General features: G+C 37.9%; 1 protein-coding gene across 2 annotated transcripts in view; it reads left to right on the top strand.

Annotated features, from left to right (window-relative positions):
- Nucleotides 1-17706, top strand: part of Ubr3 (ubiquitin protein ligase E3 component n-recognin 3) — a 145784-nt gene that overhangs the window by 35104 nt on the left and 92974 nt on the right. For both annotated transcript variants that reach the window (XM_028762877.1, XM_028762876.1), the window contains exons 6-8: nucleotides 9814-9880; nucleotides 11029-11159; nucleotides 13403-13631. In XM_028762877.1, coding sequence (XP_028618710.1) covers nucleotides 9814-9880; nucleotides 11029-11159; nucleotides 13403-13631 — 427 coding nt within the window. The remainder of the gene's footprint in view (nucleotides 1-9813; nucleotides 9881-11028; nucleotides 11160-13402; nucleotides 13632-17706) is intronic.

The following is a 17706-nucleotide window of genomic DNA, read 5'->3' as shown; positions in this document are numbered from 1 at the left end:
AGTTAAATAACTATAATCCTTCCACATGGAAGGCAGAGGAAAAAGCCTGGTGTGCTGGTTCCTGCCCATTATCCCAGCACTTGGAAGGTGGAGGCAGGAGGATCCTTGTAGTTCTCCTCAGCTTCATCTCACGTTTGAGATCAGCCTGGGATATATGAATTTGAGGCTAGTCTGGATTACCTGAGACCTTTGTCATAGTGACAAGACAACTGAGCAACTGGAGCAACTGGAGGCGTTGCTTAGGAAGAGTCTGCTTGCTCAGCATTTGGAAGTCTCCACATTCCACCTGCAGGGCCCAGTACCCATGGGTTTCATAATTTCCCTCTTTCCTCCTATCAGCTCCTGTCTCCAATCTCCCTGCTTCTGACAATTCTACTTTATTTTCCTGAATTGAATTTGATTGTTAGAATTGTTGCATTGAATTAGACATGTTAGATGTTAGAAAGCCAGCTTTTGAAAGAAGTGTGTTTTCTTCTGATGAGGAAAGAAGTAACTTATTTTATTTTGGTTTAAACTCTTAGAATTCCAGTTGCAGCAACACAGTGTCTATAGGTTGGGTAGAATAACATCCTTCTATAGTCATATCTGAGGCTTTGAGTTACAGCTCATTACTTTGTTCATTATTTTTTGATTGTGTCTTTTAAGATCTCTCATATTTACTCCTCTTAGAGTTTGTGTTTCATCAACTTATATGTGTAAGTTTTTCACATTTTTTAGAACTAGCTTAGTTCTTAACTGTTAGAGTATTTCCTACATTCATGATGTGTTTTGAGCAAACCCATCTCCTTCCCTCCTCTGCAATTCTTTCCCCGTCTTACCACCATTTCCTTCCAACTTTATGTATGCTCTCTCACTCTTTCCCTACAGCCCCCCTCTTTCTCTCTCTCTTAAACCCACTGGGTCCACTTAGTGCTGCTGTATGTGCCATTGTGTAAAATAGCTACTGTACAGATTGTAGTCCTTCAGGGGCTACATCCCTGAAGATAAATGGCTCTCCCTCCTCTAGCAGTTACCTGTTGCCAGTAGTAACTCAGAGCAGAACATCAAGAGCCCCTCCCCTGTCTGTCCTGGAGTTTTAGCTGTCTCAGTCTTATGCAGGTTTTGTTCATGCAGCCATAGCCACTAAGAGTCATGTGCAATCGTACTGTCATGACTGGCAAATACTGGTTCATTGTAGATGTCCACTACCCCTGGCTCTTACAGTCTCTCCACCTTCTCTTCCACAATGATCTCTCAGCCTTTCTTTGTCTCTCTTCCTCTCTCTCTGTCTGCCTCTCTCTCTCTGTCTGCCTCTCTCTCTCTCTCTCTCTCTCTCTCTCTCTCTCTCTCTCTCTCTCTCTCTCCCTCTCCCTCTCCCTCTCCCTCTCCCTCTCCATGTATGTATGTATGTATGTATGTATGTATGTATTATATATGTATATATGTATGTATGTAACATATCTGTCTCATTTAAAGCTGAGCACTCCATACTCTGTTATTCTTTGTATGTTGGACAGTAGAATGTCTCTGAATTAGTCATCACAAGCAGCTTCCCTGATGAGGCTTGAGAGATGCGCTAATCTATAGGTATAAAGATAAGAACTTAGGGGTAGCTTATTATTCCCTTCTAGGGCCAGTGATCTAGTCAGATATGAGTTCCATCTTGTGGAGCAGGTTTTAATTCCAATCAGAAAGTGGTTGGTTATTCCAATACCATTTGTGCCATTATTGGCCAGCAGGCATATCTTGCTAGCCCTTTTGTTATTGTAGTTCTCCCAATTCAGAGCTGTGTAAGACTATTGATTCTTTTTCTCTTCTAGTAGGATGCTTAGCACCTTCTAGTACTGTGACAGTAGGAAGGAAACTCCCAGCATGGTAGCAGCCTGATCTCTCTATGTCCTGGGACTTGAGTACGTAGTGTCTTAAGCAATAAGGTCTTACCATCAAATTCTAGGAATTAACCAAGAATAATGACAGTAATCTGTAAATGTTTAAAATTGTTTATCTGGCAGTAGACTGTAGCGGAATATTTCCCACTACATTTGCAATAAAGCTCGGTGATTGGGCAGTATAAAAGGTAGGTGGAGTGAGGAGTTGAGAGGTGAGAAGGAGAGGAAGGGAAGGAGAAATAAGAAAGGTAGTAACCATGGAGGAGGATGGATGGGTCAAAAGCAGTCCTGGGTAACAATTTCTATCAAAAGGTTAGATATTGGGTAACAGTTCTAATTGTGTGGGCATCTTGTTAATTGACCATTTCCCAATATATAAATCCATTGGATAAACTTTAGCATTAAGTCTCATTTATACTGGATACCGCGGGCATAGTGGCAATGTTCTGGGCTCAGCTAAGCATTGTGGACAGCATGGTGGATTGATAGAGCCATCTGCTGTGCTGTCAACTTGTGGGTACGAGGGCTGGCGCTTCTAGTTAGCCCAAGCCCTAGTCAGAGCTGAGGAGCAGCAGGAGCATGGTGGCTGCTGGGGAACAAGCTGGACTGGGTGCCGTTGGCTAAATATCTCCCATTTCAGTAGACTGAATGAATTGCTACATAACTTTATGAGAACTTTAAGAAACATCATTTTGTTTTCTTTTACACTTTTTTTTTTTTAAAATTTATTTATTTATTATATGTAAGTACACTGTAGCTGTCTTTAGACACCCATATGAGGGCACCAGATCTCATTGTAGATGGTTGTGAGCCACCATGTGGTTGCTGGGATTTGAACTCATGACCTCTAGAAGAGCAGTCAGTGCTCTTAACCGCTGAGCCATCTCACCAGCCCCCTACACTTTTTTTTTTGTTTTGTTTTTTGGTTTTTTTTTGAGACAGGGTTTCTCTGTGTAGCCCTGGCTGTCCTGGAACTCACTCTGTAGACCAGGCTAGCCTCGAACTCTCGAACTCAGAAATCTGCCTGCCTCTGCCTCCCAAGTGCTGGGATTAAAGGCCTGCGTCACCACCGCCCGGCGACACTTTTTTTTTATTTAAAAAGATTTACTTATTTCTTTTATGTATATGAGTACACTGTAGCTGTCTTCAGACACACCTGAACAGGGTGTCAGATTCTATAATGTATGGTTGTGAGCCACCATGTGTTTTTTGGGAATTGAACTCAGGACCTCTGGAAGAGCAGTCAGTGCTCTTAACTCTTAACTGCTGAGCCATCGCTCCAGCCCCTTCTTTTACTCTATAGTTAATCTTTCATGATTCCTTAGAGTGGTATAATAGTCATCTTAAAACACTTGGACTTCAGAATCCGTTAGATCTAGGTTTACATCTTGGCTCATTATGGCCTTATATGCTAGATTAGTTTATTTTTCAACATCAGTTTTCTTATGGAGAAAATAGTGATAATTTTAATATTAAAATTAATTGGTGCCCTTCCCTTCCCCCTCTCTCCATGTGGTCATGGCCGGCCTCTACTCCTCTACCTCTCTGCTCTCTCTCCTCTCGCTCTCTTTTCTATCTCCTAAATAAACTCCCCCTCGTGGAAAAAAATTAATTGGAATAATATGTATAAATTCACATTCATATATTTGCCATACTTACCACAAATTTAACTCCTTCCTTTTTTTCCTTTTTTTTTCTGAGACAAGGTTTCATATAATGTAGGTTGGCCTTGAACTTATTATGTAACCAAGGATAACCTTGAAGTTTTAATCTCCCTGCCTCTACTTTCCAAGTTCTAGGATTAGGTAGGCGTCCACTACCACACTTTGTTTACTTTGGATTGAACTGATGGCTTCATGTATGCTGCCAGGCAAGCAGTGTACCTCTTAGGCTACATTACCACCCCACAAATTTGAGTCTCATTAATGTTTTGATTCTATAGCCTTATGTATAAAGGGATTAAAACATATAAGTTCTTGAATTTTTGTGGGTCATACTGTAGAAATTTTAGCTGACCTTTTCTGAGAAATAGCTGCTAACGCACAATTTAAAGAAAATCAATTTTACCCTTCAACTTTTATAAATATGCCTTTTCTGGTATTTATTTATTTATTTATTTATTTATTTATTTATTTTAGGTTTTTCGAGACAGGGTTTCTCTGTGTAGTCCTGGCTGTCCTGGAACTCACTATGTAGACCAGGCTGGCCTCGAACTCAGAGATCTGCCTGCCTCTGCCTCCCAAGTGCTGGGATTAAAGGCGTGCACCACCACCGCCGGGCTACCCTTCAACTTTTAATTGCTTAAATAATATGCAAATGCGTTTTGAACTGGGCAATTTGAGGTAAAATAAAAGTTACTTTGTACTCTATTTCTAGTTCTCCCTCTAATACTGCCACTTAATAGTCTTCAAGCTTTGAGAGATCCATATTTATTTAGTTAAATAACATTATTGTTAGTGAGAAGGTAAATAAAAATGTTTTACTACTTTATGATCTTTTATTTATTCAATAGTAAACTATGTAAATCTATCTTTATATGTTTTCCTTTGGTGATATACTATTCTAAAGTAATGGGGGAACTACATATTGTCCAATCACGTTCTTGATTTCTAGTCAGATTCTAAGAGTCAGTGCTTCCATTTCTTTTTCTTGTTTTGCAGGTATACAAATAGTTCTTTAGGATGTGGAATTGCTCAACTATAGGATACATATCTACATTTTAATAGGTTATATTTATCATTTTAGTGATTATATCTTAGAAATTACTATTTGAAGAATTATCATTGTTGTTTTTTGTTTTTCAAGACAGAGTTTTTCTGTGCAGCCTTGGTTGTCCTGGAACTCATTCTGTAGACCAGGCTGGCCTTGAACTCACAGAGATCTGCTTGCTTCTGCCTCCCAAGAGCTGGAACTAAAGGTGTGTGTCATTACCACCTAGAAGTAATTTTTATATAAAATGATATTCATTTGTGTTTTATTGATACATACACACACCCCCATTGGCTCTGTTTTGTCATTTTCAATATAATTTTTAAATCATTGATTTAGAAGTAGTAAAGCCATGTGACATAGCAAAAACAAAAATGAGAAAGACGAGAACACAACGAAAGGTTATGAAAATTATGAATGTTATTAGGGATCTGAGAGTTCATTGTGTGAGGCTGATGAAGTTGAATTCCTGAGAATTAATTAATACCTGAGGAGTCGGTGAGAGTCGTGATTTTCGTGTAGTCAGTGGTAGAGTTGAAATTTGACACAAAGTCTCTTGTCTGCTTGATCTGATGATAGTCTTACTATGTTCATTTCTATTGCTACTATAGAAGCTATTTGTTGTTACTGTAGGGGTAGTTGTTATTGCTATGTAGCAAATTAGTCTGAAAATTCTATGGCTTAAAATCACCATTTTAATTTTCTTACCTTTATGACTTAGGAATTTGGGACTGGCAGCTGGATAGTTCTGTCTGTCTGGGTTATCTCATGGAGTTTCAACTAGTTTGTTGGCCAAAGTTAAAGACCAAACTTGGATGGAAATATGAAATGGTTTACTCACTGGGCTCAAAATTGATGCCGATTGTCCAGAGGGAGCTCTGGTTGTTGATCAGAGTGTTTGCATTTGGATTCTCATGATATCTTAAATTGGAGTGTTTAATTGGATGGTGGGTGAGTGTTTCAAGACTAGAACTGGCTGAGCCATTTCTGAGCTAGCTTGGAAGTTACAAGTAGTTCTTCTACTACTTGTTGTTAGGTATAAGGAAGTTGTGAGTGTGGGCCCATGCACTTTGAACTGGAGGAGGGAGATAGATTAAGGCATTTATAAGCAACTTTCTACAACCACAATGTGACATTAGCAATTTTTTTTCCTTGAGTTCTCTTGATACTTGATAGTGACTAGGAATTATAGTTAAATAGCATTCCAGTAGTTGGCACCTATCTTTTGACAGGCACTATAAGTGAATATGAGATTTCCTTGTAGCTAGTAGTGAATATTGAAGAGTTTTAATAAGAAACTTTCCTTATGCATAATGACTGGTATAGTACATCAAGAGAAAGAAAGCTTATATTTAAGATTGAAAGGTATTTTAAGCCGGACAGTGGTGGCGTATGCCTTTAATCCCAGCACTTGGGAGGCAGAGGCAGGCAAATTTCTGAGTTTGAGGCCAGCCTCGTGTACAGAGTGAGTTCCAGGACAGCCAGGGCTATACAGAGAAACCCTGTCTTGAAAAACCAAAAAAAAAAAAAAAAAAAAAAAGATATTTTAGAGGGGGGCATTTAAAAATATTTGTTATTTATGTGTGTGCATATGAGTATGTGTGTGTGGTTACTCAAGGTTTTGGATATTCTATAGAGTTGTAGTTACGGGTAGTTAAATGAGCCTCTCAAGAGGGATACTAGGAGCTGAACCCAAATTTTTTGCAAGAAAAAACAAGCACTCATAATGGATGCCATCGCTCCATTGTATCCCCCCCACCTTTTTTTTTTTTAAATGAAGACAGGGTCTCACTATGTAGTTCTGGCAGGTCTGAAACTTGCTATGTAGACCAGATTAGCCTTGAATTCCGAGAGATCTGCCTGTGTCTGACTCTTGGCATGGTGCAATCCTTGTATATAGTGTTGACTGGCTGGATTCACCCTTGCTTCTGCCTGGCTTAGAGAATTGATATTTTCCTTTCTAAAGCAAAAGGAAACGTACTAGAAATTGTTAGCATTCTTTATACTTTAAAGAACAAACCATTTTAAAATTTTTGTATATTGAATTTATGTTACTGTTAATCTTTTGCTAGTCTTTTGAGCTTGACAGTATTTTATTTCTGCTTTTGTTTTTTTTTTTATGGGAAATTTCTGCTTTTGTTTTTGTTTTTTTATTAGAACTATTGGCCTTCATGAAAAAACAGCACTGGAAGCTAAATCATAAACACAAAATGTGTTGAGTTGTATTGGGATTCATTTAGAGAGAAAAAAGAAGCATTTCCACCCACTCACAAAACTAATGGCATTATTTAAAATTTTTATTGTAGTTCTTCCAAAACATTCATTTTGCACATTTCTAAAATGATTAAAAACGAATAAAGAACAGAAATGTGAGTCAAGGAGGAAGTTGATTGAGAATAAGATAGAGGGTGGTACTTGAATGAATAACTTTTGCCATTTGAAAACTTAATTAATGTTTTAAAACCTCACCGCTCCTGCCTCCTGCTGTATTCTTTATTTTTTAGTATCTGGCAACTTTGAGTACCATGGCACATTTGCATTAGTGTTCACATTAACATTGAATGAGGCTTGAGGTTGGAATATCTACACTTTGACTCTACAGTCCCACAGACTATCAAGCTAGCTCTTCCATGATTCCAGTCTTGTAATTCAATATAGTAGAAGTAAAGGAAGATAGGATGATGACAGTTACATTTTAATTAACTCTACAGAGAGGTAGTTATAGCAATTAAAATTTTAAAGTCTGGGTCTGTAGCTAAGTAGTGGAACATTTGTTCAGCATGCACATTGCCCTGGGGTTGATCCTCAGCATATGCAGAAATATACTTTAAGTCAAAAAAAAAAAAAGAACAAAACAACAAAACTAGAATTTTTAAATTGGAAGAGATAACTAATTTAACTTCATTTTAAGATGAAGAAACAGGCTAGAGAAATAGCTCAGTGGTTGAGTTCTGCACTTCCAGAGGATCTGAATTTGGTTCCCAGCACCTACCTGTAACTCTAGCACCAGTGAGTTTGAATCTGATTAATGTTCCCGTCTGGCCTCCAAGGGTACCCATGCACATATGTTATACGTACAAATATATACAGAACATTTTTAAGTAAAAGAAATGGATTTGAAACTGCAGTAGTAGCAAGATTTGTTTCTATTTTGGAGTTTTAGTTGATTGAGTGTATGTGTTGCAATGTACTTAATCTTGGTCCTGTCAGTGTGTCAGTCTTGTCTCTTGTCTTCAGAGTAATAGAACACTGTACTAAACAGTGCTGTTTATATGCATGACATTTTTTTGCAGTATCACTTATTCTTTTCTTATGTAGCTCATCTGAAATAAGAGAAAATTTTATTTATGCTATATGAAACCAAAAATAAAATCAAGAACACATTTTTTTTTTTTTTGTTTGTTTTGTTTTTTGAGACAGGGTTTCTCTGTGTAGCCCTGGCTGTCCTGGAACTCACTCTGTAGACCAGGCTGGCCTCGAACTCAGAAATCCGCCTGCCTCTGCCTACCAAGTGCTGGGATTAAAGGCGTGCGCCACCACCACCCGGCAAGAACACATCAGGACAACTTACCAAGGCATGGCACTGACCACAAGTAGGCTGGGTCCCTGCATGGCACATCAATCATTAATTAAGAAACTACTGCCAAGGACTTGCCTATAGGCTAGTCTGATAGAGGCAGTTCCTTAATTGATGTTTCTTCCTAGATGACTCTAGCTTGTGTCAAGTTGACAAAACAAGCTAGCACTCTGTGTGTTTGTGCGCACATGCTCTAGCACAGGCATGTACTTCTGCCTAAGTTTGATACTGGATTCATCTTTCATCATTTTCCTAACTTATTTAGGCTTTCCCTATCAAAAGGAGAGCTTACCCATACTGTTAATCTTGATACCCAGCTTATCCTGGAGAATCTCATCTCCCACTTTAGAAAACTGGAATTATAGACTGGTCACCATATCAACCTGGCATTTATATGGATCTGGGTATCTTAACTTTGGGGCTCATGTATGCCAAACACTTTAACCACTGAATTATCTTCCCTGCTCCTCTTTTTTTTTTAAAGTTTTTAAGACAGGATCTTATGTATTCTAGGTTGGTCTTGAATTTAACAGGTTTGCTAAAGGTAACCTTGAAGTCCTGATACTTCTGCTTCTGCAAGGGGCCAAAGGCTGACATCATAGACATTTCCACCATACCTAGTCTGTGCAGTGGTAGGGATTGAAGGAAGGGCTTTGGGCTTTTTGTTTTTGTTTGTTTTGTTGTTGTTGTTTGTATTTTTTTTTTTTTTTGAGACAGGGTTTCTGTGTGTAGCCTTGGCTCTTCTGGAATTCACTCCATAGACTAGGCTGGACTCAAACTTAGAGATCCACCTGCCTCTGTCTCTGAAGTGCTGGGATTAAAGGTGTGCACCACTCAGGCCGGCTGAATTCAGAGCTTTGTTATGGTGAGCAATTACTTTACCAACTGAACAAATTTCTTTCTTTTTTTGTTTTTGTTTTTTTTTGTTTTTGTTTTTTTGAGACAGGGTTTCTCTGTGTAGTTCTTGTTGTACTGGAACTCACTTTGTAGACCAGGCTAGCCTCGAACTCAGAAATCCACCTGCCTCTGCCTCCCAAGTGCTGGGATTAAAGGCATGGGCCACCACCGCCCGGCCTGAACAAATTTCTTATCACTGGAATATTATTTCTTTAAACCTTTTAAATTTTGTGTGTAGAGGTCAGAGGACAAGTGACTAGGTTAGGCTCTTTCCTTCTGTCATGTGGGTTCTGGAAATCAAACTCCAAGTTGTCAGTCTTGGTGGAAAGTGACTCTAGCCACTGAACCATCTCTCTGGCCGGTAATTTGAGTTTTGAACTCATTTTGTTTCATACTTTATGAATCCTTTTTTTTTTTTTATTTTAGTCTTCTCCCTTTCCTTCCTTTTAATGGTAAATTCTCCTATTCGTTTAGCTTTTCTATGCCTTAATGTTATGTGTGTAAGCTTAGGAAAGTTTTTATTTTACCAGTTTGAAATGTTCAAGAGTCTTTCCCTATAGGTACAGATTATAGATGGTCATATTTTAATAGTAAGACTATTTCACTATGAATTTCAATAAAATTACATTACATTTGTTCTAGTAGATACATAGAAGTGAATTATGTTGACGAGCAGTATGTAAAAAAGTATATGTTACATTTATATAGAACGTATTCATTTATGAGCATGGCTATGGATAAAGTTGACTTTATTTCCTCCAGGAGGACCAGGAAGGGAGTCAAGGCTTGGGCAAGAGGAAGAGGGTAAAGCTCAGCAGCGGCACCAAAGGTATTTATAGTTTGCACTTCATCATCTAGACGAGTCTTGGAACTCACTGTGTGCCTAGATTGACTGTGAACCCACAGTCTTCTTGGCTCAGTCTCCTAAGTTTTACTGGGATGACAGCTATGTGCCATTACACCTGGGTATAGTCTGTTTTTTCCTTTTTTTTTTTTTAAAAAAAAAAATGCTTGAAAACAAACAAAACCCTTAGTGTTTCGAAATCCTTGTTACATAGTGAGACCCAAGACCCTGTCTTAGAAAAAAAAATTCTCAGAAGTAAATAAATGAATAAATTTAAAATTTAATTTGCTTGAGTTTTATATTTTCAGCAGTGTTTAGTTTTAGCTTCAGATTTTTGACATTTATAGCATAACATTCTTTTAAGGAAATGATAGTTCTAGAATGCCTTATCCGAAACACTTGATCAGTTTTTGATTTTAGTGTTTAAAATTTTTTATTATCTTACTTGTATGGGTGTCTGGGCTATAATTTTGTCTGTACACCGTGTGTGCCCAGTGCCTGCTGAGGCTAGAAGAGGGCATAGGGTCCCCTAGAATTGGAGGTATGGATGGTTGTGAGTCACCATTGTGGGTGTGGGGAATTGAACCTGGGTCTCTGGAAGCACAGTTAGTATTCTTGTTTGTTTGTTTTTCGAGATAGGGTTTCTCTGACTCCCAAGTGCTGGGATTAAAGGTGTGTGCCACCACTGCCCGGCTCACAGTTAGTATTAACTGCTGAGCTCTCTCTAGCTACAATTTTAGAGATTTTTTGGTCATTTGAAACAGGGTTGTACTATAGAGTCCTTGTTGTCCTTGAGGTCTGTGTGCTCAAAGCATTTCAGATTTTGTAGCGTTTTCCATTTTGGATTAGTGATGTTAAATCTAAAATTTGAAACTCAGTAGAAATTTTAGGTACATGGCTATGTTTAAGAACAAGTAATACTTTTTGAGTAATTGCTTGTTATTAACATTGTTAGGTTATTTAATATTTTGTTATTTGTGTACTGTGAAAGTTGGTGACATTTTTAGTACAATAGTGAAAGAAGATCATTGAATTGTAGGTACTTTCAGATGAGTTTGATGGACTGTTGGATTGTATGGGAAGATTTACATGAGATGAACAATTTAATTAGTGATAACTTTTCTCTTATACAGATCAATCCATAATGGATGTTTTGAAACATAAAAGTTTTTTAGAAGAACTATTGTTTTGGACAATAAAGTATGAATTCCCCCAGAAGATGGTAACTTTCTTACTCAATATGCTTCCAGATCAAGAGTATAAGGTACCTGTTACTTCCTTCCTTTTGGAACTTTGCTTTCATTGTTTTTTTATTGTTTGATCTTTTTCTTTTGTTGCATTTCTTAGCTGAGGTTCATTATTACATAAGTACAAGGATATAACATGAAAGCGTATTTGATATTTTCCTGTTCCATCTGCTCAGAATACACAGCATCTCAGCTTTCCCTCAGCTTAGTATTACTCAGCAGAATTCCACAGCATTGCCATTTCAAATTTAAATTTTAAAACTATTATAAACAATATGGTTTAACGATATAAAATTTTACTTGCTCACAGTTAGACATCAATTTTATCTTTGTTCCGTGAGGCCCACAACCTCCAAAAATCTAAAGTCCTAGCTAGAAACCACTAGAGTAACATTCCTAAACAAGTGCAACTCTGTGTGAGGCAATGGTGGGCGATAAACAGTGATAAAGTGTAGGAGGAGGAGGAAGAGGAGGAGCTGGGAGAGTGGAACGGGAAGGAGGGGAGCATGGAGGTAGAGGTTCACGTGTCTGTAGCAGTCAAAGATAGTTGGTATATCTAGGTTGGGTATTGAGTTACACTTCTGACTGTATGGGCATCTTGTTACTGATCATTACCAAATATACAAGCTTTTGGATTAAAAAAAAAACAACTTTTACTCTCAGGTAAATAGACATAAATTTCTAGTGAATTTGTGCTTGAAGTTGGTGCACCACTTTGTTGTAGTAATTATTTAAAAACGACCGCTGGTCAAACTGACTTATCTAAGCTGCAGCTCCTCTGCCTAGCTCAGCTGCCATGTTTCTTGGCCGGAGGCCATGTGCATGCCACAGCTAGAAAAAGCCAGCCAGAAACACCAGCCCTGCTACCCACAAGACATTAGCATGGGAGATGGCTCTGCTAATCTCCCACGCTGTCTCCGCAAGGCTGGGCATTGCCCAGACCATCCCACCATCCACGTGGGCCCAGTAGGAAAATGAGACTCTAATGCTTAAATTATCCAAAAGGTTATATATTTGGTAATGATCAGTAGCAAGATGCCCATACAATCAGAAGTGTAACCCAATACCCAACCTAGATATACCAACTACCTTTGACTGCTACAGACACACGAACATCCGCCTCCATGTTCCCCTCTCTCTCCCGTTCCACTCTCCTAGCTCCTCCTCTTCCTTCTCCTCCTCTCCTCCTTACTTCTCCTCTTCCTCTCCTTACTCCTCCTACCTTAGCTCCTACAATAAAGTAATTGCAGAGGCAAGTAACATGTGACCCAAGTGTTGAGTCCTCTGAAGGACAGTTACCAGGTGCTGTTATAACATGTAGTGGGTTGATTGAGCTTTCTTTATGGAGTTATCTTGGATTATGTTGCTAATGGGAGAATAGTTACTGATCAAATACAAGTGCAGAGAGGTGTAGTTTCTAGTCCCAAAGTGTGTAGATCCACCTCTGAGCACCATATGATTATGGCAAAATGGCATAGCTCAATGTATCAAAAGAATAAAGCATACAGTGGTCCCTTGAACATTAGGCGAGACATTCTCAAGTAGCATTATTTTGGGCCTTTTTATTTTCTGAAACATGCAACAGGAAGTTTACCTGTGACATAGACAGGAAATAGCTCCAGCTATAATCGATACTACAGGCATTTGTTCAGATTGCTGGTCAGCTTTCAGGGCAGGCGGGGAAATTATTTCTTGTCGGGGTAATCATACCACCTTGATTGTTTAGTAATGTAACTCTGCTGGTTTCTAGCCAGGACTTTCTAGGTTTTATTTTATTTCTATATTTTTAAGGAAAAAACAAAAGAGGATTTCTCTGTGTAACTCTGGCTGTCCTAGAACTCACTCTGTAGTAGTGTCTTGAACTCAGAAATCTGTCTTTGCCTCCAGAGTTCTGGGATTAAAGATGTTCCCCACCACCACTCTGTTAAAGATAATTTTTCAAAAAATGGATGTTAACTTTGAGCAAGTAAAATTTTATATTCTTGAACCACAGTTTATAGTCATTTCAAAACTTATATGGGTTAAAATGTTTATTATTAACTTTTTAAAACTATTAAAGTATTTTAGTAATGTTTCATAAAAAGGTAAAATATGACTTAAAATTATCATTATTATTTACCTTTTCATTTACCTTGTGTAACATCCATTTGGTACTAACAGCTTTAAAAGCTGATTATAAAATGTGATATAAAATACTAACAGCATTTTAAATTTGGAGTTAAGCTGATGTTTTCTCATTTGCTATTTAAACATTTTACAGGTTGCTTTTACAAAAACTTTTGTTCAGCATTATGCTTTTATTATGAAAACACTGAAGAAAAGTCATGAATCAGATACAATGTCCAACAGAATTGTGCATATTAGTGTTCAGTTGTTCAGCAATGAGGAGCTAGCCAGACAAGTGACAGAAGAATGTCAGCTCCTGGATATCATGGTCACTGTGCTGTTGTACATGATGGAAAGCTGCCTCATCAAAAGTGAGCTGCAAGGTAATCTCTAGTTAGGATCACTTGGGATTAGTAACTTTGTGCAACACATTTTAAAAATACTTATATCCTTACAAATAACTTCTGAAATAGTGTAAAAAGAATCCATTTTAGTAAAGTAATTATTTGACAGTTTATAGTTTAAAGAAAAAGTCAAAATCATTCCTAGTTTAGTCATTCACAAATAACTGTTAACACTTTGCTGTATTTTTTTTTCAATATTTTTATATGCTATTACTTTATTTACTGATAGGAGCACTTTAAACAAGTGTTATCACAGTGTGCATGCATTTTAATAATTGAAGGTGTATCATGGCTAATCATGTTTTATTTTATTATTAAACATACTCTATGTTTTGTTTCTTTTGTTTTATTTTTTGAGGCAGGGTCTCTCTATGTAGCTCTGGCTATCCTGAAACTCACCATGTAGACCATACCAGCCTCAGAATCTCAGAGATCCATCTGCCTCTGCCTCCTGACTGCCCAGCATATGTTCCTTTTTAATCATACATTTGTTGCTGTTTACCCTAGATATTTTTATATAGTTATACTTAAAACTTCTTTGAATTGGAATAAACCTTGCCATGTCTATATACCCTTAGAAGAACTGTTATAGTCTTATTTTATGCTCAGTATATGGTAGCTACTTCTTGGCCTCATGTTTTTACACATTTCCATTATTGTTCCCTTCATCTACTTTTCCTTAATTCATGCCATTGAGTACTTGCTGTGTACCAGGCACTGCGATTGAATACTATAATGTGCTGTCTTAGTTAAACTTCTTTTTTTTTTTTTAAAGATTTATTTATTATATATGAATACACTGTAGCTGTCTTCAGACACACCAGAAGAGGGCATCAGATCTCATTACAGATGGTTGTGAGCCACCATGTGGTTGCTGGGATTTGAACTCAGGACCTCTGGAAGTGCAGTCAGTGCTCTTAACCACTGAGCCATCTCTCCAGCCCTTAGTTAAACTTCTAAAAATCCTGAGATTACCTTCAGCTCCTTTATTTTAAAGATAAGATCATAAAGTCCTTGGAAAGTTAAGTCATTTACTATTGAATTAAATTGTCAACAAATAGCAGTACAAAGAAGGATTTCATGTCTCCTAACGTCAGAACTTTGATTCTGTGTCTGGACACAGACAGGCCTACACTGAAAGACTGTGTCTTTACTTACTGACACTCAGAGCTAAACCTCAAAACAATGGGCAGGGGAGATGGCTCAGTGGTTAAAGTGTGTGCCACACAACACAAGCATGCGGGCCAGAGTTAAGATCCTCAGAACTCACGTAAACACAGTGGGTATGGTGGCCTTGTCTTACTACTGATTGCAGAAGTGGAGACAAGATACACAGAGCAAGCTGGATAGCAAGATAGACCAGCCTTGTCAGCAAGCTCTGGGTTTGAGTAAGAGACCCTACCTCAATGAATAAGGTGGCAGAGTGATTTACGATGATTCCCAACATCAGCCTCAGGCTTCCTGAGGAGAAGTCTTGTAGTTGGGCCTTGTTTTGTTCCACTCTGCTGCTTTGGGTATATCAGTCAGTTCCTGTTTTCTCATTGTACTTAGAGTTGAGCTATATCCTGAAAATTACATATACTTTGTATAGGACATAAAGCCTTATATGTAAGGATAGCTAAGTATGATGGCTACTATCCTTTTAGCACTCGCTGTATAAAGGAAGGGGGGGTAGATAGAGGTTACATCCACAGAGAAGAAGGAGGAGGGGCGAGGGGATTGGGGGTTCCGAGGGGGTGGTGGGGGATGGGGTAAGGGGACAACATAGGAAATGTAAATAAATCATCCAATAAAAAAAAAAAAAGTCTTCCTTCTTTTAACCCATGGTGTGTGCCAGAGGCCAACTCTGAACTTGGAGCTTGTGGATTGGCTAGACTGGCGGGCTGCTGACCTCCAGGGAGCCAGCCTCACTCGTTCTCTCCTCCTTGGGACACAGATACGACTGCATGGCTATCCTTGGCTTTTCATGTGGGTGCTGGGGATCCCTTATCAGGCCCTTAGGTTTTTGTAGCAAGCATGTTACCAACTGAGTCTCTCCTAGACTCTTCCCCTTAAAAGCTCCTTAACTCACGACGTGACTCTTTATTCTTACTTAAGTACAAAGAAAGCGCTTATTGTTGTACAGTACGCTATTGATATTAAACAATACACCTCTTTTGTTTTTTAGAAGAACATTAAAAATTGTTTTGTTTTATGGGTTTTTACTTTATTAGCATGGTTCTTGAGGTGCATATTTCAGTTTCTTTTTCCCATTTTGAAATGCCATCTATAATCTTTCATCTGTATCAGTGATATTCACTGCAGAATTATACTTAGTAGACTTTTTTTTTTTAACAAAGTAGTTTTTAGATTCATAAACTAGAATAGGTAGAATTTAGAAATGCATATATTTGTTGCTCTCTACCTTATTTCAGTGAGACCTTGTCTCACTGAACCAGAAGCTCACTGTATCAGCTAGGCTGGATGGCTCTGGGGAGCCACTTTTCTTTGTCCCCTAGTACTTAAGCTACAGGCATGTGCAGTCATACTTAGTTTTTTATATTGGTACTAGGAATTTGAATTCAGGTACTCATACTGGCAAAAACACTGGGCTTTTGTACCCAATGAACTGTTTCCTCAGCCCATGTTGTCTATTTTCTTGACTAACTGATATAGCTGTTCTTTTATATAGTTTCTATTTGGCCTTTAAAGAGGAGTATTCAGGAAAAAGATGGTGAGTTTGTCTCCCATTTAAAAAAATACTATATCAAAACAGGTCTTTTTTTTTATTTTTTTTTTTGTTTTTTTTTTTTTTTTTTTTTTCTTGAGACAGGGTTTCTCTGTGTAGCCCTGGCTGTCCTGGAACTCACTCTGTAGACCAGGCTGGCCTCGAGCTCAGAGATCCGCCTGCCTCTGCCTCCCAAGTGCTGGGATTAAAGGTGTGTGCCACCACTGCCCGGCTCAAAACGGTTCTTTATGAAAATGGTGCAACTCGTGTGTACAGGTTAAGTATATTACAGAAATTACATTACCTTCCAGCCAGATTCTAAAGCTGTCATTAGCAACTTTTAAGCTTTGCCATGATTTTAATATCACCTTCAATAATAGCATACCATTTCATAATGCATATTTATTGCTTTCCCACAAGTACTACAAAATTTGTACATTTTTATGTTAACAGTATTAAAATGTGTCTAAATTCCATTGAGTAGTTATAAATATTACAAGATCTGTTTTGAAAATTTTAAAAAATTCAAATAGCTTCTGTTTAGCCTTTGTATGAATTTTTACTAGGCACTGTTGTATCTTATTTATTTAGTTTCTTGCTGTACTTGAGATTAAATCCAGACTAGTTTATGTCAGATATATTTTACACAGAGACACATCCTTAGCCTCTACAGAACATTTAAACATTGCTTTACTCTTAGTAAATATTAGAGACAATAGAATGAGAATTCACAGTGCCACAGCGACAGCTAAAATATAAAAGGAAAAAGCCCTCTAGTGGTCTAGAACCCTACCTATACGTTTACTTTGTTATATACATGTTTGTTTGTTTGTTTTTGGTAGACTTAAATTTCTGTTGTAACTCTTTTTTTTTGTAACTCATTTTTTATGTCTCTTAAATTTTATAATTTTACAGTTTGCATAAAATGGAATTTGTATCTGTGCATCATATAGCTATAGAAATGTCTGCAGATACTAATAAGCACTGATTAATCTTCCATCTTGCAAATCTGACTATGTACTGGAACATATTCTTTGGTTGTTTGCATGTGTTTCCACCAAGCTGGTGTCCTTTTCCATTATCCTGTGTGAGTGTATATGTATGTACAAGAACACGTTAGCATGTGTCTTGATACCAGAGTTGTCCAGCCTGTGAGCCTACATGTTTTCTTGACTTTTGGTTTATCTCTATGGATTTAGCAAACATTTTGAGTGTCTCTTTTCCATCTCTGTCTTCACTCACTGTTAGCACAGTACAGACACTTGCTGTCTGTGGCCGCGCTAGCTCTAGTCATCATTACCCTCCGTCAGTCATTCTTCATGCTGCACAGCTGACCACATCCTCCCT

This window comes from Grammomys surdaster, unplaced genomic scaffold (genome assembly GCF_004785775.1).
Source record: "Grammomys surdaster isolate TR1022 unplaced genomic scaffold, NIH_TR_1.0 136, whole genome shotgun sequence".
NCBI classification, from domain to species: domain Eukaryota; kingdom Metazoa; phylum Chordata; class Mammalia; order Rodentia; family Muridae; genus Grammomys; species Grammomys surdaster.
This window is presented reverse-complemented; position numbering and strand designations above follow the sequence as displayed.